Source organism: Calliphora vicina, chromosome 5 (genome assembly GCF_958450345.1).
Source record: "Calliphora vicina chromosome 5, idCalVici1.1, whole genome shotgun sequence".
NCBI lineage: Eukaryota > Metazoa > Arthropoda > Insecta > Diptera > Calliphoridae > Calliphora > Calliphora vicina.
In genome coordinates, this window is record NC_088784.1 from 66,550,454 (window position 1) to 66,572,534 (window position 22,081).

General features: G+C 29.7%; 1 protein-coding gene across 1 annotated transcript; it reads right to left on the minus strand.

Moving 5' to 3' along the window:
* Positions 1–2,174: 2,174 nt before the first annotated feature.
* On the minus strand, positions 2,175–9,609 carry LOC135960494 (uncharacterized). The gene is made up of 7 exons (XM_065511798.1): positions 9,326–9,609; positions 8,652–8,773; positions 8,177–8,584; positions 7,907–8,119; positions 2,985–3,572; positions 2,756–2,918; positions 2,175–2,680 (listed from the first exon to the last, which is right to left on the minus strand). The coding sequence occupies exons 1-7, from the start codon at positions 9,540–9,542 to the stop codon at positions 2,214–2,216; spliced, it is 2,178 nt and encodes a 725-aa protein (XP_065367870.1). The 5' UTR covers positions 9,543–9,609; the 3' UTR covers positions 2,175–2,213.
* Between the last annotated feature and the right edge of the window lie 12,472 nt (positions 9,610–22,081).

The following is a 22,081-nucleotide window of genomic DNA, read 5'->3' on the forward strand; positions in this document are numbered from 1 at the left end:
ATTTAAGTTTTATACAGTTTATTGTGAAAAAAACAATGACAAGGAACAAGTACAAAATTTAAAATTAAAGTTATTGAAGACTGGAAGACGGCCTGCATTCTGGAGGTCGTTCGCGAAAAAAACACGATATTATGATTCCTTGATCAAAAGAGCAATACAAAAAGATATGCTGTAGGATCAGCTATTCAAGTACGAACAAGTTTAAGATTATGCGTTAGCGAAAGAACAATCCATAGAAGAGTAGTAGAAGCCCGATTATTCAGCTGACGACCAGAAAAAAAAACATTTCTATCAGCTAAGAACAAGAAAGCTAGACTGAAATTTGCCAAAGCCCACATCGACTGGAGTGTCCAAAAATTAAAGACAGTACTGTTCCCTGTCGAATCCACATACAACTTAAAAAGTTCCGCTGGAATAAGGCGTGTACGTAGACCAAAAGGAGGAAGACTGAATCCTAAGTATTGCAAAGGAACAATTAAACATGGAGGAGGCAATGTAATGGTCTGGGGTTGCTTTTCTGGTCAAGGATTTGGGCCAAATCATAAAATTTATGGGATTATGGATCGGTTCATGTACCGTGATGTATTGAAAGTTGTAATGTTGCCTTATGCCAGTGAAGAGATGCCAATTATAGGGAGCTTCCAACAGGATAACGATCTTAAGCACCCCTCCAAAGTTTGTAAGACTTGGCAACAGAGCAATAAGATTCAAGTTCTTCATTGGTCTGGTCAATCTCCCGATCTCAATCCTATTGAGAAATTAATAAAAAAATATTTTTTAGTTTGTGCGAAATGGACGTGCTTCGGAAAAGAAAAAGTGCTAAATGTGTTGAAAAAAATTATAAAATAATGTGAGTTATTGAATTTATGTGTATTAAACTATATTTATTCGACAATTTATAGTTAAAATTTCGAGACTTTTGATGTGTATAATTCTCTCACAAGGGTGTTGAATTTACACAGTACCCGTATATGTGAGAGAGTAATTTTAAAACAAAGTATACCAAGTAGTCCAACTCTCTATTTTTTAAAAGTTTAATACACATAAATTCAATAACTCACATTATTTTATAATTTTTTTCAACACATTTAGCACTTTTTCTTTTCCGAAGCACGTCCATTTCGCACAAACTAAAAAATATTTTTTTATTAATTTTGACGTTTTATTTTGTTTGTGGTAGGTTTTAAAATATAGAACAGAGTTTCAATTTTTGGTATTGAAAATAGAACAAAATTTAAATAAATTGAAATTTAAATATTTTTTTAGAACTCTGTGTGTCTGGTGAAAATTCAAAAGGCACCAACACATATACATTTTTGTTACTAACACATATTTAGACTTAGGTACTTTTTCACTAACACATGTATAGAGTTAGGTACTGCTGTCAAAGAGTTGGACTACTTGCTATACTTTGGTTTAAAACTTTGATTTTATACAAAAAAAATACCATATGAAAAAAATTCATTGAGGGGGTGCTTTAGTTATGGCCAATACTGTATGGGCTTAAAGAGGACATTTTGGCCTTTCTCCTGGTAGTAAAATTTATTTAACCCGTTTTGACCCTAAGGACTTCTATTCCACTGAAATTAAAATTTGACTAAATTATAGTACCTGTGAAAAAATTTAATAACACAGCAGGTATAAACGGTACAGTGACAAATCATACCATTTCTTAAAGACTATTTTCTTAACAACATAACAGAAAAATCATGCAATTATCGATAATAGTTTGCGAGTAATGATAATTTACTTTTAATCAAATTTACAAAAATCACATTTTTTTTTTATATAATGACATAAAATATTTGACTTTAACAGCATGCCACGCACATAATTGACAATATTTTCATCTAATTTGTTGGTTACCTTTTGTTCTTCGGCTCCTCATATAAAATTCGGCACAGCCAAATGTAGCTCTCTTGCTTGTTTCATGTGAAATATCTGATTTTGATATTTAAAATAATTTGACAACTAAGAAATATTGTATTTGTTGCCGATACGCTCTCTCCCGATTAATCACATACAAAACAGAAAATATACCTTACATTAACTTCCAGATTGTATTAAAACTCTCACATTTATTTTAATCTTCATTCCATTTTTAATAAATAATTACTGCTTATTTTAGCTATTTTTAAATACCACTAGATAAGTAAATAAATAAATATGCATGCATTTTAATATTCATATAATATTGCCCTAATGATAGTTGTTTAAAATTTTAAATACGTAATTAATGAACTCATTGATGGACATTTCATATCATCGGCCAACATAATTTCATAAAAGTAACGCTGTATAAACGTCCAAGAATATTCGTTCGACGATGGATATGGTAAATTTAATACACGATATATTTTCATGCAACAGTCAAGGGCACTGATAAAATCTGGCATTTCATACAGAGCCACATCAAAGTGCACATAGATTTCATGGATATTGATGTTGTTGTCACCCACCACCACAATGAGTGGCGTATAGTCGGTGTGTATGTCGCCGTATTTAATGGAAAACTCTTCACGTTTTTGATCCAAATCTTCGAGTGTATTTACACGTATGGCAAAGAGATCTACAGCCTCGACAATGGAAATTTTCCGTCGATTACCCAATGCATCACGATAACGAGCCATGGGTAGCATAATGGCATTCAGCAGCACAGTGATTATGTAGTCTTCGGTGTCTAAAATAAATAACAAACATCTTTGTTAAACAAACAGGAACTTGTGGGTGGTTGTATTATTGTGTAGTAATTTACCTTTTCCCGGTTTAGATTTGCATAAAGCAAAGAGTCCCTTACACATGTCGTCCTTTATGTTGCCCTGATAGTAGCTAAAGATTTTGTGTGCGAAAGTTTGCCACTTTTGATGCAAAGCTTTTGCTTTGCTGCGGGAGAATTTCAAACGAAAATCAATATCAAACTGAAAATACATTGAAGTACATAATTTTAATACATGATTATAACACTACTACACTTGTACACCTACCAACTCCATGCCTCTGGCATTTAAATATTTCGGCCATTGTTGTAGTACATCCTTGATGGTGGAGTGTTCCACATCTTCCTGGCGTGCTAAGTACGTTTTAGCCCACATTGTCTTAACATCATCCCAATCCAGTCCCTGGCAACGTAAAAAATTCTTTATGGCACTTATTGAAGTATCATCGAGCTGTATGAGCTCTTGAAATTCATCTTCAATAAGCTCAATTTGTGTATTGATGCTATTACTATTATTGCTATTGCCATCGTTATTATTATTATTAATAGCGATGTTGTTGTTGTTGTTGCTGATGTTACCATTACCCAGAGTAGTTGCCGATGTGCTTATAGCATTTGATGATGATGATGATGATAACATCATCGTCGTACTCATTTGTGATGTTGAGGCTGCTGATGTTATTGTCATCATGGATGTGGCATCATCTTGTAATGATGCAGCTGGCATTAATGATGATTCCAGGGTGAACTCTTGGTGTATGTCTCGTACTCGCATTCTTTTCAATGTATTGTAGTATTTGGTATAGAGACGACCCATGGGATTTCGTTTTCCTTTACGATTTATGAAATAATAATCCTGTACAAATTAAGGTTGAGGAAGAAGAAAGAAAAAAACTTTGTTATAATAATTTTTACATCATTTCTTGGAGTGTGTGATTTAACATTAATAGAGGAGGTATTCTAAATGAATACGAAATGTTTTTGATTTAACAACTTTTTGCAAAGTGAGTTCAATGTATTCGTTTTGGAAGTTACGAAGAAAGCAATCAAGCAAATATTAGAAAGAGTTGATTTGAAAAAGAAAATGTTCTAGGATATATTTCTGTGGTGGTTTGGAAAAACTAGGTAACTCCACTTTTTGAAAAAATTGAGATAACACCAAAAATAGAAAGTACGTTTCATTTACTATCACTCTGTCAGATTAAAATTTTGATATAGTTTCTCATTTAAAAGTTATTTTCATGTAAAAACTTCCTAACTAAATGCATTTTTTAAAAAAACAAGATAACTCCGTATTTTCTTAAAAAATCTGAAAAAATTGGAGTTTAAAACGACTTTGTTTCAAAAACTAAGAGGGTTTTTGAAACAAAGTCAAATTTTGAACCTAAAACAAGAAAAAAACTTTGATATGTATATAAGAATAAAAGGAAAATATTTTTTGAAAAAACTGGGTAACTCCATTTTTTCGTAAAAAAACAGATAAATTAACGTAGTTAATGTTTTACCACAAATGATTACTAAAGTTGTGTTTTTCTCGTGTTTTCACAAAAATGGAGTTACCTAGTTTTTCCAAACCACCACAGATTTATTTCCTTCACCACTATAGTGGTGACGGTTTTATGCGTTTGTGCTGATGTTTGTAATGTCTTAAAATAATAGTCTCTCACCCACCTAAATGTATACTAATCGTCTCAGAATCAATTTCTGAGTTGAACCTTGTTATCAATCAGTTCCGCGGTCGCGGTAGCGGTTGACAAATACAAATGAATATCGAAAACAGTAAACAAAGAAAACTTGAACTAAAAGTTATGAGCAACGAAAAAAAATATTTATTATGAACTAGCTGTCCCTGCAAACGTTGTTCTGCCATAGCTCACACAAAGTTTGAAGACTCCCATTATAATAGTACTGCAGATATGCAATAATAAATTTTTATTTCGTATGGGAGGTGCCACGCCCATTGTACCTATATAGGTCAATTGTGAATCTAAACCACCTTAACTTATATTTAATAAATACACACTTTTGTAGCTTAACTTAGACTATATAACGACCTGAAGCTTAACTTAGACTATATAACGACCTACTATTGATGATTACTTTGGACTATATAAATGCCTACGACTGTAGCTTAACATAGACTAAATAAAGACCTACGATTGAAGCTTAATTTGGACTATATAACGTCCTACTATTGAATCCTACGATTGAATCTTAATTTCGAAAACATAAAGCCATACAATTCAAGCATAACTTAAACTACATAAAAAGCTACAATTGAAGCTTAACTTAGACTGTATAAAGCCCGATGATTGAAGCTTAAAATAAAAAATCTACTATAGAACCATAACTTAGATTAGATAAATATCAACGATTGAAGCTCAACTTAGACTACATAAATATCTTAAATAAATTTAGCAAAAAAATAAATTTAGCAAAAGATGTCACACTAAAAAATTTTGTGGTAGTCGGTCCATAATAGACCATAGATAAATATAAATCCTTTATATATACAGGTAAGCCTCCATTTACGCAGTACTTTATTTACGCGAATTCGATATAACGCGAACTCAAATTAGCAACCATTTCTTGAAATACGAGACTTTTTTTACACGATTTTTAAATAACGCGGCAACAAACAACAAGAAACGAAAAAAAATACAAGCGAATAACAGATTTCTTTTTTGAAAACACCGTTAATTTTTATGAATTTTTTGTTATGTTTTGATCTCTTTTATGTATTAGAATATTTTTTGTTTTAATTGACATTTTTTCCTTAATTTTCGATAAGAAATAATTTTTTTAGTTGAGTTTCACTTTTGTTTTAAGTAAGTTTTTAAAAGTACAAATAAAATAAGTTTATTATAACTGCAAGTTGTAATAATGGCCCTTAAAGTATATATCGTCGCCTTAAATGCAAACGGATGTAACTAAATTTTTATTGTTTTTACATGACGTATAAAATCAATAATAATAGAGTATTCTTGGCAATTGTTCAATCAATCAAAAACTTGATTTTGAATTTTTGTGTAGTTACGTCCGCTTTCATTTAAGGTGACGTATGTATGTATGTATGTATGTACATATGTGCTTTCGATTTAACGCGATTTTTAGGTTATGTGACTGATGTATTGTTTTACGGGAAATAAAAAATGTTGGCCCCACAAAAGCATTTCGTTCTAAATTAGAACCTCGTTTTACGCGAATTTGATTTACACGCTATTTTTTTGGGCCCAACAAACCGCGTAAATGGAGGCCTACCTGTACAACTAATTTCAGAACTCATGCATAAAACCTGTACTCGTTTAAGTTAAATTAGCGATCAAAATTCTATAATGTATTGACTTTTATTAAACGATTTATGTAAAAGGTTTGACGAACTTTGATATGTAACATTCATAACATCTTAATAATTCCTCTAACCCCCAGTAACACGAAGCCTGGTTAAGCGTTAACTAATAGTTATACTGTCGGTTTAAATTATTTTTGTATGAAAACTGTCAGTATAACTATTAGTTAAAACATAACCAGACTTCGTGTTAATGGGGGTAAGGATATTAAATTTTAATTGGTATTAAGTTAATTTTCCTGCATTAAATAAAAAATGTTTCTGCTTTAGCCAGACAGAGAAAATAGTGTGTGACATGATTCAGTATAAATGACGAAATTTTCCTGTTGTGACTAGGGTTTGGGGTTTCCCGGATAATTTAAAATTTTAATTTTTTTTAACTAGAAAAATAAGTAAAAAAGAAAATTGTTTTATAAACTTGTGTCATTTTATTAAAAAAACAATACATTACAATTCAATTGTACCCACATAAAACCAAAAAAAGTTTGTTAAAATATTTGGAGATCACTTGTTACTTTAAAATTAAATATTAGCGGTATTCATGATATAGTAGAGTAAAAGAGCAATTAAGTGTCACAAAATTTTATAAATTTTGAACGTATCTTTATAATTCGATGTCGATTTTTAATGCACTTTTTAGATTCTTTCTTTTGATTTGTCTGTTAATTTTTTTTTATATAAAATATACATATGTATTTTAAAATAAAATTAAATTCATTTCAAAACAAAAATATGAAATTCAAAATTACCTCATATAGTTTAAAAAGGGTAAAGCAGCAAAAAAGTAATTCTAATGTATTTTGTTTTCTGCTAAACTGCTCTTTTGCTACTTTGCTATAGAAAGTACTCTACATTGTGAATACCGCTATTATATCATAAAAATAATGTCCGTCATAGAACTATTTTTTTTAAAAAATTTATTTATCAAAATTACTAATGCAATCAATAAGTCATTTGACGAGAAAACTCTTTCGCTTTAAACATGTGTTGGCTTTATCGTTATTAAAACATTATAAAGACAATCAAAATGTATTCTCCGATTGCTACTTGCTTCAAATAAATCTAATTCCCGCTTAAAACTTTCAGCATTTGATTTTAAATATTTAGGGCTTTCCTTTTCAATATTGATTGAATATTCTAGTTGGTTTTTAAAATTTTGCTCCATTTGTATTTCGGAAACCTCATCATCAACGCTTTGAACAGATCAGGGAACATTGTGGTCAAATAGACGTTCATACATTTGCTGTCCATAAATTTTTAACATTGTTTTTAGGTTTAATTTAATTGAGTGAACCGTTTTTTGAGAAATCGTAGAATTTTTAGATAACTGCTGTTCATAAAGTATGTTCATTATAGCATACCTATCAGAAAAATTGTTTCATTTCGGCTTAATGCTACTACTGTATCCACTAATATTTGGAACAAGCCATTCATCAAGCAGAGATGTCATATTTAAACATATTAAAGTATTTTTAATTAATTTTAAATTTCCCGTTTTTCCCGGGAAAAAAATTTAAATTTCCCGGGAATTCCAGACAATAATTTTACGGGAAATCCCGGGAATTCCCGGACCCCAAACCCTAGTTGTGACTGAACAATTTTAATTGGAGTGATAATAATTGGGGTATTTAATTTAGAATTTTGTGGAAATGGGTTTGGAAAAGATTCGAGAGTGTCTAAAATGTACCAATTTATCACGTCATATACCAACGCCACGTAAATGTAACAGATGTCTTTCATATAAAGTGTTGAAATCGGTTCAAATAGCTTTTTTATGTTTAAACACTGTGAGGACTCTGTTATAATGGATTCACGATCCATAAATATGATATTGTACTTACCCTTGACTCATCTTCGCTGGGAAATATACTTATAATCATATCCACGATTTTATTAAAATCAGACGAATGCAATTTGATCTCATTGGTTATGACATAATCCACTACACTTTGTATTAACTCATCGCGATGTTTACGCTCTAAATAGCCATTCTTTTGGTAGAATGCTTTCATAACAGGACCAAACAAGGATTCATCTAATAACTCTTCGAGATTCTAATAAAATAAAAACAAATTTATAGTAATTTTCTTAAAAACTATTCAACAACTTACCAATTGTACATTTAAACGTGTTTCTCTTAATTCTACTGTAGTTTCAAAGATTTTTGGTCTTTTCGTCTCCACTTCAAAATCCATCTCTGCTGGTAATTCATCGATCATATCCTGCAGTGAAGTTTCCAAATAGCTTAAATCCCTTTTAAAGGGCTTTATAGCATTTTGAAATGTATTGTTTGAGCTGGTGGCTGAAGTGGTAGTGGCTGCCATTTCCGGCATTACTACCGCTGTTTGTGTGGTGTTAGTAGGCGGCTGAGCTATTAGGATATTTGTTTGAATAGGTTTTACTGTATTTATGCTGGTACTGGGTGTCATGATTGTGACCGGTACTGTAGGCTGTTCACTGGATGTGACATTTGGTGGAGTAATTTTTTCGCATTCTATTATTACATCATTAGTGCGATACTGTATAATGAAAAATATTGTTTATTAAATGTTGGGCGTTTTGTTTGACATGTTTGGTAAATCTTACCCTTTTACGTCTCCAGGTGAACAATTTTTCTCGGAATTCGGCTCGATGCCCCACACTTCGTATGGCGGTATTGATATCCTCAACTGATAGATAACGTAAACTGCGATATGTAATGTCACAAACTGTAATGATAAGAAATAAGCTTTAAATACATATATTTGAAATAACATACATATACTTGGCCAAGTACTCTACATTGAAAATAACGCTAAGGTAGAGTACTTGGCCTGGTAATTTAGTAAAAGAGCACAATATCAAAAAAAGAAAAACAAAATACATTAGAAATGGAAATGTTTGTCAATAAATAGCTTTACTGCTTTTTTACTATTCTACATTGTGAATACCGCTATTAAAAATAGAAATGTTTGTCAATAAATAGCTCTCCTGCTTATCTTCTATATTTTTTTTTAAATTTAACGAACAAAAATAAATTCACATATAGATGGCACTTCTCTACTAATAACACCAACCAATTAATTTGTTTTTCTCAGTCACCCTGTTGTTTTTGTTTGGTAAATTAACAATTCTCTCATTCACCCATCAACACACACACACTAACACAACACATGTAAATTGACATTTGCACAACACAGCTGTTTGGCTGTAATTGTTTCTACAATTTTTGTGGTAAAATCAATACAAAGAAGCAGCAACTACTTTAAAAACCAAGTTACCTTTCAAAAATGGATACAAAAAACTCATTTGGAACTTCTTCAACAACTTCCTTAGCATAGCATCATCGTACTGGCCATCAAAGTCGCCCGGTTGAGTGGGCAAAAATTCAGCTTGGCCGGGATTCAGCTGTGACTGTTCTTGTTGTGGTTGCTGGGCCTGGCCATCGAAGTGTGTATTAAAATCTAGTTCTTCGATTTCCAGATATTCTTCCTTCATTTTCTGGTTATTCTGTATTCCACATTAACTTTTTTTGTTTACTTTCAATATTTTGTAAATAACCGTCTTTTCTATTTGTTTTTTTTTTTAAATCGGTTGCAAATAGTAAATTTAGATTTTAATAGTTTTTTGGCGATGTTGATTTTACCATGAAAATTTTATTCTCTGCTTTAATTCAGCTGTGGTAATTTTACTCGCATTCGTATTGTGACCCATGGTTGTATTGACATGATGACAGCTGTTTGTTTATGCGCTTACTTAGTTGCCATATCTGGGTATGTTCAAATATTTAAATTTATTAAAGACAGGGTGTCTTTATTTTTGTTCAGTTAAAATTTAAATAAAAACAAGCCGAATCTTAAATACCCTCCACCTAAATATGATGATATAACAATTGAAATAATATAACAGTTGTTATAAAGACTAGTTTACGTAGAAAATATTTTGTTTCAAATGTAAAAAAAATTTATAATTAAAATTCCTACTTATTAGAACGTATGAAATTTAATATTTTTTCCTTCAAGTGATGAAACAGAGTATGAATAAAGGGTATACAAATATATTTAGACAAATTTAAAAATATTGGGTCGTGGGACTTATATGTGAACTATGACCTATTATGATTCGATCGTCATAAATTATTTTAAAGTGATTCTATGTATTTTAATTGCATTTCATCTTTACAATAGTTTTATGGTTATTATCGCAAGTGGAACTTATATGGGATCTGTGGCCAATTATGGACCGATATTCACAAAATTCAGTATATGGTTCAATATATGGAAGTTATAACCTATTATGGACCTATCGCCATATAACATTGTAAAGTGATTTCTAAGTATTTGAGGGCAATTTTGTAGAATTTTTTTTAAACAACGCTATTATCAAGAGTGGACCTTATATGGGAGACATGGCGAATTATGGGCCAATATTTAAAAATCTTGTAGTATGATTCTTGGATAAAAATTACTGATCGGTGTAAAATTTTGGTTCAGTACAGATTTTCTTGATATTTGTGTAGGTTAAGAGGTTCTTATATGGTGGCTATAACAATTATGGGCCGATCATTATAACATTTGGTGTATCGATTTTTATATACATATATTGAAATTTTTTGTTTCGAATTTCAACCTGGTAACTATATTTTTAAGAAATTTATGAGGATTTTAGTGATTTTCGGTAGTGGACCTTATGGTTAAATATGAACCGATCTTCACAAAATCCAGTACTATGTTTACAGAATTCAAATTACTGATTTGCGTATAATTTCATTTTGTTATCGATATGTTTTACATATTTATTAAGGTTAATATCTTTTTCGGAAATGGCCCTTATAAGGGAGCTATGACCAATTAGCTCTGTGCGGGTGAAATTTATATTGTCAGGAAAGTAAAATTCCATATCTATTTATCTTCTATATAAATAAAAATCAAATGTCGTTAGTTGGTAATTGCATCAGTAGAGAACGGCAGGACCGATTTGGACACATTTTTTTTTTAAATGTTGGTCATAGTCACACTTAGATTTTTACGGAATAAAAAATTTACCACGGTTAAACCGATTTGGCAAATTTTTTGTTTAAATGATCATAGTAATCCAATTTAAGTTTTTACTGAAAGAAAAATTGATTTTTTTCGATATATCTAAAATCGCAGGACATCTGGATCACAATAGCCTTATCACAATAGCTTAAATCGATAATAACTTGGCCAATAAGCGTTTAATCAAGAAAAGGAGCTCGATCTGTGATCACTCATATTTTTGATCAAAAATCAATTTTTTATATAAAAACTCAAAATATCTGAATTCGCTAATAACTTGGCCAATAAGCGCTTAATCAAGATTTGTGATCTCTCATATTTCCGACCAAAAATCGATATTTTATATAATTTTTTTTTATATAAATGAAGAAAAGGAGCTCGATCAGTGATCACTCATATTTCTGAACAAAATTAGATTTTTTGTATAAAAACTCAAAATATCTAAATTCGCTACTAACTTGGCCAGTAAGCGTTTAATCAAGAAAAGGAGCTCGATCTGTGATCACTCATATTTCTGACCAAAAATTGATTGTTTATATAAAAACTCAAAATATATAAATTCGCTAATAACTTGGCCAATAAGCGCTTAATCAAGAAAAAGAGCTCGATCTGTGATCACTCATATTTCTAAACAAAAATCGATTTTTTTATATAACAACTCAAAATATCTAAATTCGCAATAACTTGGCCAATAAGCGTTGAATTAAGAAAAGGAGCTCGATCTGTGATCACTCATATTTCTGACCAAAAAATCGATTTTTTATATAAAAAAAAATATCTGTATTCGCTACTAACTTGGCCAATAAGCGTTTAATCAAGAAAAGGAGCTCGATCTGTGATCACTCATATTTCTTAACAATAATCGATTTTTTATATAAAAACTCAAAATATATAAATTCTTGGCGTTAGATCAAGAAAATGAGCTCGATCTGTGATCACTCATATTTCTGACCAAAAATTGATTTTTTATATAAAAACTCAAAATATATATATTAACGAGCTCGATCTGTGATCACTCATATTTCTGACCAAAAATCGATTTTTTTATATAAAAACTCAAAATATCTAAATTCGCTAATAACTTGGTCAATAAGCGTTGAATCAAGAAAAGGAGCTTGATGTGTGATCACTCATATTTCTGACCAAAAATTGATTTTTTATATAAAAACTCAAAATATCTAAATTCACTAATAACTTGGCCAATAAGCGTTTAATCAAGAAAAGGCGCTCGATCTGTGATCATTCGCATTGATTTATATGGATTGTGTTGTTGCAAGACTTAAGTTATATACAAACGGTTGTCAGATTGTCAGGAACATGCTCAGAAAATGATTAACCCAACCATGAGAACTTATGTTGAAGCATTTATTAACCATTTATTGAACATTTTCTGACAATATTGGAAGAATATGACAACCGTGTATACATAGCTTTAGGCATAGAGAACATAGAGAGGAAACTATAAAAAAACTAAACAAAAATATTTCTCAAAATAATCACACATACGAGTTTTGTTTTCACATAGTTTTTTCTACTAATACATTCTCACCACTTAGGTTTTTGGACAACTGAGTTAGGTCTTTGACAGGAGAGTTTCCGCTCTATGTCTATTCTCTATGGCTTTAGGTTTCTGACAACAAACTTAGGTTCTTTGTCTCTCAGTAGCGCTTCTATGTATATTTTATTTTATGTCCTATATGAATAAATATTATCATTCAATAATACGTTTTTTTTTTAAACTATTTTTACCCTTTTTAAACAGCTTCTCCCAAATTCACAAATCGAACACAAGCTTTTTTTTAACTTGGACAGGACAACGTCTGCCGGGTCAGCTAGTATTTAAATAAAAACAATCTTTGGATGATTTTTTAATAAATAAAGTTTAATATCGCACGTGACATGATTTTTTAATAAATAAAGTTTAATATCGCACGTAACAGATTTTTCGCTTATAATAAAACAATATATATTTTGTAAATATATGTATGTATACAAACACTAAACAAATTAATAGAAAATGTACATTCGGTTTCAATAAACAATTTTATAATAGCAAATAATCAGAGCCAAATTCATTTCATACTATATACTAATAGGGTGCTTAGTTTTAACAGCAATTTGAGCCTAAAACATGCCAATTAAATTAAAAAATTAAATATAGTCAGTTTAAACTATTGTTTTTATTAATAAAATATTGTAATAAGCTCTAAATACTTATACATAGTAATATTTTATTGTTTTCTCCTATTCAAATCATCTCGAAAAAAAGTTTCAAGGGTTTTTGGGTTTTCAGTCGTGGTAGTCATTCTGGTGGAATTGCCCATATGTAACATTCATTTCAAATATTAACCTTTAAATTTTGTTTAATTTGTCATCATTCTAAATTTAAAAATTTCTTACAGCAGTTTTATTTACATTTTAAAATGCTAACAAATTACCTTTAACAATTTTCTTTATATTTATCATCTCAACTTTTCTTAACTACAGTTTCTTGCCACCGCAATTTCTTCAAAATAGTTTTTATTTATTTAGTTTTAAAAAAAACATTCTTACATGTTACTTGTCACTTTATCCCATCCATATTCCGGTGGTAACACGATTAAATTATTTTTTACTATTACAAAAACTTTTACTAAATGGTTTCACTAAAAACTTTCTATATGTTTTATTTTTATTTTTTTTTAGCTGGAAAACTTGTATCCTTGACTAAGTAATTTAAAAAAAAGCAACAATAAAGTCATGCTAAACTACTCGTATCAACAATTTAGATGAACTAACTACACACAATCACACGCTATCAGCATACAAAGATAAATGTCCTCGTTTATTGGATAAAAACGATAAACAACTATAGATACGTATTACGTATGTTTGTATATAAACTTAACAAATTCATAAAATTTCTTTAGAGGTAATAAAAAATAAAAAAGTTTAGAAGTTTAAATGAATGAACGCATGAATTTCTAAATTTAAAACATATAGCAATTATTTTCATGAATATTATTGGCTGTATAAATTTAAAATGGGGTATTTTTCCAAATTTTTAGCTTTTATTTTGAAACATTGTTTTCGGACATGAAAAATCGTCTTTCAAGGACTCTCGGCTTCAATTCGTACGGTACACAATTTACCCGTTTTTGGATGAATCCTGCCGTTTTGAAATTGCTGCTTGAGTAGCTCCCAATGATTTTGCAAGCTCTTTTGAGCTTCTGAACCGCACAAACCATATCTCGCACGTTGAAACCGATGAAATCGGTTAAAGTTATTAAAAATGTCCTAAGCCATTAACGTACAGTGAGGGATCTGAAAAAAGTGGAAATAAATCTGTAACTTCTAAACGAATAGCCCGATTTTAATAAAATTTCCCATGGCTATAGAGTAGGTGTCGATAAGTTTCAGTTTTGAATTTGGGCTTATAACACCAAAGCCCCAAAGTGGGGCACCTCGGGTATATCAAAAATTAAAAATGATGCCAAATTTTTTGCGATCCGATTTGAAAGATTTATTTATATATGGAATCTACTAGACGAGATCTACATTGCCTTATATTATAACTTATAGTTTACGAGTTATTCGCATTTGAAAAGTAAAATTTTATTTTATTTACACACCTTGGTCTGGTCCAATTTTCTTGAAATAAATTTTTTTTTATTAACAAGAAATGTGTTAATAATGGTAATAAAGAATTGTTGAAAAACCTCTACTGAGTCAAAAGTTAAGTGCATTCAAACTTAAAAAAAATAAAAAAGTTTTTTTGCCATTTTTTTTCGAAAAAAGTACTTACATTAATTTTAAATTATACAGAAAATAAGAAAATGATGAATAGTGTTTTTATATTTTTCTGAAAGACAACATTTCGGGAAATATTATAAAAGCAAAATAATATCAAAATTCGTATTATTGCGTGGTCCAGAGCCTTCCGAAGTAGACCTATTTTTTATATAAATTTCAACTTTAGACAACATTTTCTCAAATCGCATAAAATTAAGACCTGTTTTGTATGTCCCAATATGTTCTTCAATATTGTGCAAAGGTATTTCATAGCCCCGAGCTTGGTCCCTTCAATAAATCAAAAAATCTAAAAATCCCAATTTTGGGAATTTTGGAAAGTTTTTGTTTTATATAAGTGTAAAATTTCATTAAAAACGATTCATAAAAAAAACAGTTATTGCATTTTAAAAATTAAAATTTTTCAAAAAAATCAGCTATAATTTTGTATTCCCATATTTTTGAAAAAAAGTCTTTTATAATTTTTTTAATTCTTAAAAATTTTGTACATTTTTGAAAAGAGGACATAATTTTCTACACGTTGATATATATGTATATGTATATTTTGAGAAATATTAAAATAAAAAGTAATTTTTACTAAAAAATGTACATATATCCATTTTCGTATATGAGTTTTTGGCTTCGTAGGATACCGTTAACCTATTCGCAGGTATGACAAAAAAACTTATTTTTACGTTCTTTTGATTTATGAAAATCATGCACAGGTTGATACGTTACTTTGAATTATGGATATAAAAGAGTTTTTTTTTGGATATATAGTCTAAAAATTTGTCGAGGCATGTTGTTTTACCAAATGAATCAGAATCAAATAAAAACACGTTATATCCCTTTGATGTTGGTTATAAAATTGTAATCATTCAAAGTTTGAATGAATTTTATTATGAATAAATTCTGAACTTCGTAAAAACGTATTTGAATATCAGATTAGATGTCAGCCATTCTAAATAGATAATTTAGATGGTATGAAGTAGACATTGAATAGTTAGTTGTTTAATAATTGCAAGTCTTTACCATGTTTTTGCTGGGTTATTTGGGTTTGTTGTGTGTCCCTTTCAAATCAATTACAAATTCTATGAGCAAGAAACTGTAAAATATTACTTATAAAAGTACACAATTAATGAATGAGTTTGTTAAGTATGAATATGAAAAAAATAAAAAAATAAAATTGTTCATAAAATAATACTCATTACCAGATTTAATTAAATACGTATGTTTTTTATAATTTTTCACATCCGTTTAAAAATATATTTATTTTTCCTTTCTGCCATCTAGCAACAAAAATAAGGAGTAATTGTTTGTTTGTTATTTTGATTTATGAACTGCAATTGGTTTCTTGTTTGGTCTTGGTTAATTTTATTTAAACTCGTAGTTGTCTCGTTTATATGTAGGATATGAGGTTGGCTTTAAAAAAAAATAGATATAAACAAAATAGTGTTAGTTTGTGTTTTATGTACACATTGTCGTACAAGTACAAGTTTTTATACATTATGTTTCACTCCTTCTGTTTTTTTTTTTTGCAAGGATATTAAAAACATTGTTCTGGTTCTTTACTAATTTCATAGCATTTTCTCTTAAACATATATGGGGGATTTCATGTCAAGTGAACCAACTTTTGAAATCGATGTCTTCCGATCGGGGTTAAATTTGCAATAAGGTTAGTTCTATTGGATTCAGACACAATTTTTCAACAAGATCGGTCGAGGGGGTCAAAATTTGACATTTTCGCCAAACATTTTTTTTTCTTATCCATGTAACTTATTACCTATTGTTATTAGCAAAATGTGTTCCAAATAATTTAGATATCTATTTCCATGATATAAAAAAATACAAGGTAGTTTCATTTTCTCTTTATGTCAGCCTTATTAAGCATTTGACAATAAAGGAGATTTGAAGTTTATGTATAAAATAAAGCTACCATATTCATAAAAATTAATCCCATTTTTGCCTTTATTGAAGTAAAGATACTTCAAACATAAATAAAATAATACAATTGTATTAAAAAACAAGTAAGAGATCTATATTCGGCTGTGCCGAATCTTATATACCCTTCCCCAAATTATACTTTAAAATACATTTTTTAAAATATTTTTAAGTAAACAAAATTTAATTTTTTTTTGAATTGTTTTTCAAAATTTTGTTTTCCAAATTGTTTTTTAATTTTTTTTAAAAAAAATTTTTTAAATTTTTTTTTTTTTTTTTTAAAAAATTTTTGACAAAAAAATTTTTTGATGAAAAAAAATTCGGGTTAAAAAATATTTTTCCCGATTTTGACCCATTGTAGGTCCAACTTACTATAGCCTTATCTACATCGTTGCAATGGACTTTGAAATGTCTATCATTAGATATCCATATTGTCTATATTAATGACTTAGTAATCTATATATAGATCAAAAATAGGTCAAAAATCGAGGTTGTCCAGGTTTTTTGCTCATATCTCCGTTATTTATGGACCGATTTTGCTGATTTTAAATAGCAAACTTCTCGAAAGCATGTCTGACAGAATTATTGAAGATTTGGATCCCGAAGATATCTGCGGTCTTCAGAAAATTGATTTCAACAGACAGACGGACATGGCTTAATCGACTCCGCTATCAATAAGGATCCAGAATATATATACTTTATAGGGTCGGAAATGAAAAATGTAGAAATTACAAACGGAATGACAAACTTATATATACCCTTCTCACGAAGGTGAAGGGTATAAAAATATTGAGCATCGACACAATTCTGGCCAAGGTTTTAAATTATCGTTAGCAGAAGGATTTTGTTTATGCTTGATTCTGGTTATACCGGCAACTAAATATCACAGCTATTTGCGGACACAAACCTATATCATTCATCAGCTGGCTCTGTTGTGATTTTTTCTTATCCTCCACCAAAGATTCGAAAATAAACTGCAAAAAGTCTCCGGTCAGAATGTCGTTCGCCCAGCAAGGGTAGTATACAATTGAAGACAGCGCCTATATTGCGTTTCAAATAAGGCTTTAGATTCTAAGTTTAGAACCTTAAATAGATAAGCCAAACACACTAAAAGTCCACTCCAATTGGTCAGCATCGTGGGTATTGAGCAAACATATTAATCTGTCCGGGACACATTATAGATAAAAATCTTCTCGTAAATCTCTAGCCAACATATAACGTAGTTTCAGCAAAGACTGCAGTTTTTTTTTAAATCTGATGGAAAAAGCTTTCATTATTTTTGGGCAGCTCTTCATTTTAATGGCCTATGTGATATAAAGCCAAACTTCTTAGATTAATCAGTTTTTTATTTATTTTAAAGATAAATTACACAGTATTGAGAATTGTTACATACTACACATATTTCATTGAAAATTTCTCGAAGTATTGTAACCTTTCTCTAAATATGGCAACGCTTCCCTGAATATTTACAATTAAAATAGACTTCAAAAATCCCCTTTCTTGTCAAAAAATTATAAATGAAACTACCTTGTAATTTTTTATATCATGGCTATTTCTTCAATCTTTCAAAAAAAAAAATAAATTTAAGCAAAAAAAAAAAAAATTTGAATTTTTTTGACATACATATTTTCAAAATGGGCCCGTTTTTTCTCAAAAGAAAGCTTAGATTAGATTTTTCCTTGAGGACCTTTTTGTTCGCTTAGTGGGATGCAAGTAGGATATCTATCAAAATAAATGTTTTGCAACTCAAGACATAAAATTTTTGACTTTTGTTTTGCTCAGAAGACTTATTTTGACGACAGCACAGCTAATTTCTATTTCTGTCAACTACAAAATAGAAATAGTGTTGCTAATACACCTATCCCTCGATTTGCACGATACACTGGTGTATATTCCTATAAACGAACTTAATTTTTTTAAGTATTTTTGTTATCTTTGTTGTTCTCATCCAAAAGCTAAATTTAACTTTTTTTAATGAGAGACAACTTAACGGTACTTTTTGAAAGTAAACTAGTTTTTTTTCTTATTCTTGTTGTTTGCCTTAATTATGCGATCAAATGTTCTTGGTGCTATTTTAAGTGGAAGATTCGTATTTCACTTCTGCGTTTATTTGTTTTTAAAAAAGTTAACAAAAATAAAATATTATCAATTTTAGTTTTTTTTCAACCAAATGTACGTTTCTAATAGTAACAAATCAATTTACTGCAACTTTTTCTATTTAAATCAATAAATTTCATCACTTTTAAAGATGCCCAAGGGAACTTTTTTATCCGATCAAGAAAATATTCAAATTAATTTTTTTCACGACCAAGAATGTTCCAATAGTGAAACTGGATGTAAAATCGATTGTTCGAAAAGTGTGGTGCGAAATTTCTTGAAGAAAGGTCAAAATTATGCTATTGGCACGATTTGAGATCAAACGCTGTTCGGATGTCAAAACGTAATTTCGGTGGTGGTGGTTATGGTTTGGGCAGCGTTTTCAGCAGTTGGCAAGTCGAAAATATGTTTTGTTCCGACAAAAATGAATAGTGCGATTTATAATGAACTGTTGGAAGATGCTGTTCTCTCAATTATGGATGAAGATTGCACAAGATAATGCTGCAATCCATGTTTCTAAGCAATCGAAATCTTGGTTTAATGAACATAGCATTCCTCTGTTGGACTGGCCGGCTTGTAGTCCGGACTTAAACCCAATGGAGAACTTGTGGGGACACATGGCCCGTAAAGTTTATGCAAATAACGCCCAGAATGAAAGCATAATGACTGTGACAAAATTAGTGGAATCAATGCCAGACCGTATTTTTGAAACAATCCATAACAAAGGATCATCCACACATTATTAATAATGCTACAGTGGCCCATAAATTAAAGTGCGTTTATAGGAAAACACCCTTAAAAATGGCTGTTAATCTCGAAAATTTTTAGATGTTTTTTTGTAAACAATATTTTAAGTGAAGTCTTAACTATCTTAATAAACAAATTTGTAGCCCCCCTAAATATGTTCTTGTTTAATTTGTTTTAAAAAAAAGTAGTATGCGTCTATAGGAATATGTACCAATGTACATGCGTTCCTGAAAAACTCGTGTAAATCGAAATTAAAAATATTTGTATGAGAAATCGTGTAAATCGATAAAAGATCCAAATACGAATAAATTCAAAATTTTGTTTAGAAAATTCATTTATTTTAAAGTAAAGTATACATTGTAGTTAAATCATTTAATAAAACAAAATAAATTGAACTAATAAAAAAACATGTCAGTACCAAGATGTATTAACCAGGTGGCAGCGTAACTACAACAATTACAACATACAAGAACAACAGTCATTTTTACCTTCAAAACTATCAAAAACAAAATTCACAAAGACACACTTTTTAAAATGAAATAGTTTTTTTTGGCACTTTAAAATATGTTTTGCACATAAAGCGGTGACAAAAACTTAATTTTTTAAATATAATATAATCTTTTTACTCTTATAACAAATTTAAAAAATTTTTGTAAACAAGTTTTTGACATTTCAGAAGGTAAACATGAGTAGAGCAAAAAACAGTCAGCTGGCATTACGCTGCCACCTGGTTAAATACGCCTTGGTCAGTACATTAAAAAAACAATTATAAAAATATTTCTATTATTTATAGTATGTATCAGTCATAACTTCCAATCAATTTTTTATCACTGTCTTCCACTACTGATCGTGTCTTTTGGAAGGCGACACATCACTTTCCTGATTATATAATTTTTCATGGATTTCTGGTTCAATAATTGATAAATTGGAGATAAAATCAGTTCGTAGAGATTTGGAAATATAATTTGTAATTGAAACTTATCTTGATTTATTGTTAAAGTCCTTAAAAACCTCCCTAAAGTCCCTTTAAATAGGAATGCGAGAGCTCTATTAATAATTGGGTAATTTTTAAAAAATGTTTTCCCAATTTTCAGCCTAATTCATGCCCTTCACTAATATTTTTTGTTGTCAGTGCTACTGATTTCGTAACTTCTTCATCGGAATCGTTGTCGTTTGTTTCGGTCATCATATTTATTCTTCAATATCACCTGCTTAAAAGGCATCAACACGTTCCCCTTCCAATGTATGTGCCAACTCCAAGGATTGACAAGATAGTATAACATTTTCTTCTACATTCGCGACCCGTACTTGCGCGACCGGTACTTAAGCCAATTAAACAAAAACCAATAGAGATATTTTATTGTGTAAATAGCGGATAGAGACCTACATTAGTACACTTTTAAAATAAATTAATCGCTTTTAAATATTCCGTTCCATTTCGCAGATTTTTTCATTTCACTACTGTCAGCTAAAGTTGACTTCTATTTTGCGTACGTTCGTTACCACATGTTTATAACTATCATTATGAAAACTTAAAGTCGATGGAATCCATCTTTTGCACTAAACATAGAGCTATCAAAATACTATCGAATCGCAAAAAAATGCTAGGAAAAGTTTTTTTTCTATATTCTTTGGACATCAAAAACTTACGAACGTACGTTCGTTCGTGACCCCAGGAAATGCCCATATTATATAAATATTTTTGATAATTTACTGAAAAAAATTAACTTTTGCTAAGAATATTAAAAAAAAAAAAATCGTGTAAATCCAGGTAATTTCCACATCCCTCATTGTATACGAAAACCAAAAAAAAAAGTATCATGTATATCGAGGGATAGGTGTACTTAATTTGCAAGATTTTATGAATAAGTGCGTTCAGTCTGACTCTAAAAAATTTTATGACCACCTATTTTAGTGACTACAACAAACATGTTTAAAAAGTTTATTCAATGTTAAAATAAGTTTTTGCAGTTCTGTCAAAAACAGCTTTTCTGCATATATTTTTAAAAACAAACATAAAGCTTGAGTTGTTTGCAGAATACGATACGAGTAAAAGCTACATGAGAAATTGTTACTGTTATATTAATGAAATATTTCAATGATTGTTAAATTAAAAGCTATAATATAACAAAAAACATACCGTTACATTGAAATAGTAGTAATGACGAAATTAAGATGTTTAAATTATATTTTGAAGATTGAAAAAATATATTTTATGAAAAAATATCTCTAAAAATACAAGAATGACGAAACAAAAAATTTCGATAAAAAAATTAATTTTTGAACCTTTACTATTTTGAATTGGTTCAGTGCTAAGGAAACGTATTGGGGTGTTGGCATACGTAATATACAGTGGTGGCCACCAATTTAAGACAAATACTTGAATTTTTTTCATCAACTGAATTTTAAGTGCGATAGAGCCAAAATAAAAGGACCTCTAAGGGT

Coding starts and splice junctions, on each gene's coding strand:
- LOC135960494 (XM_065511798.1), bottom strand. CDS start 9,542: ATGAAGGAAGAATATCTGGAAATCGAAGAACTAGATTTTAATACACAC. Junction 3,573..7,906: donor CCAGCGAAGATGAGTCAAGG/GTAAGTACAATA, acceptor TAATTTGTACAG/GATTATTATTTCATAAATCG. Junction 2,919..2,984: donor ATGCCAGAGGCATGGAGTTG/GTAGGTGTACAA, acceptor ATGTATTTTCAG/TTTGATATTGATTTTCGTTT.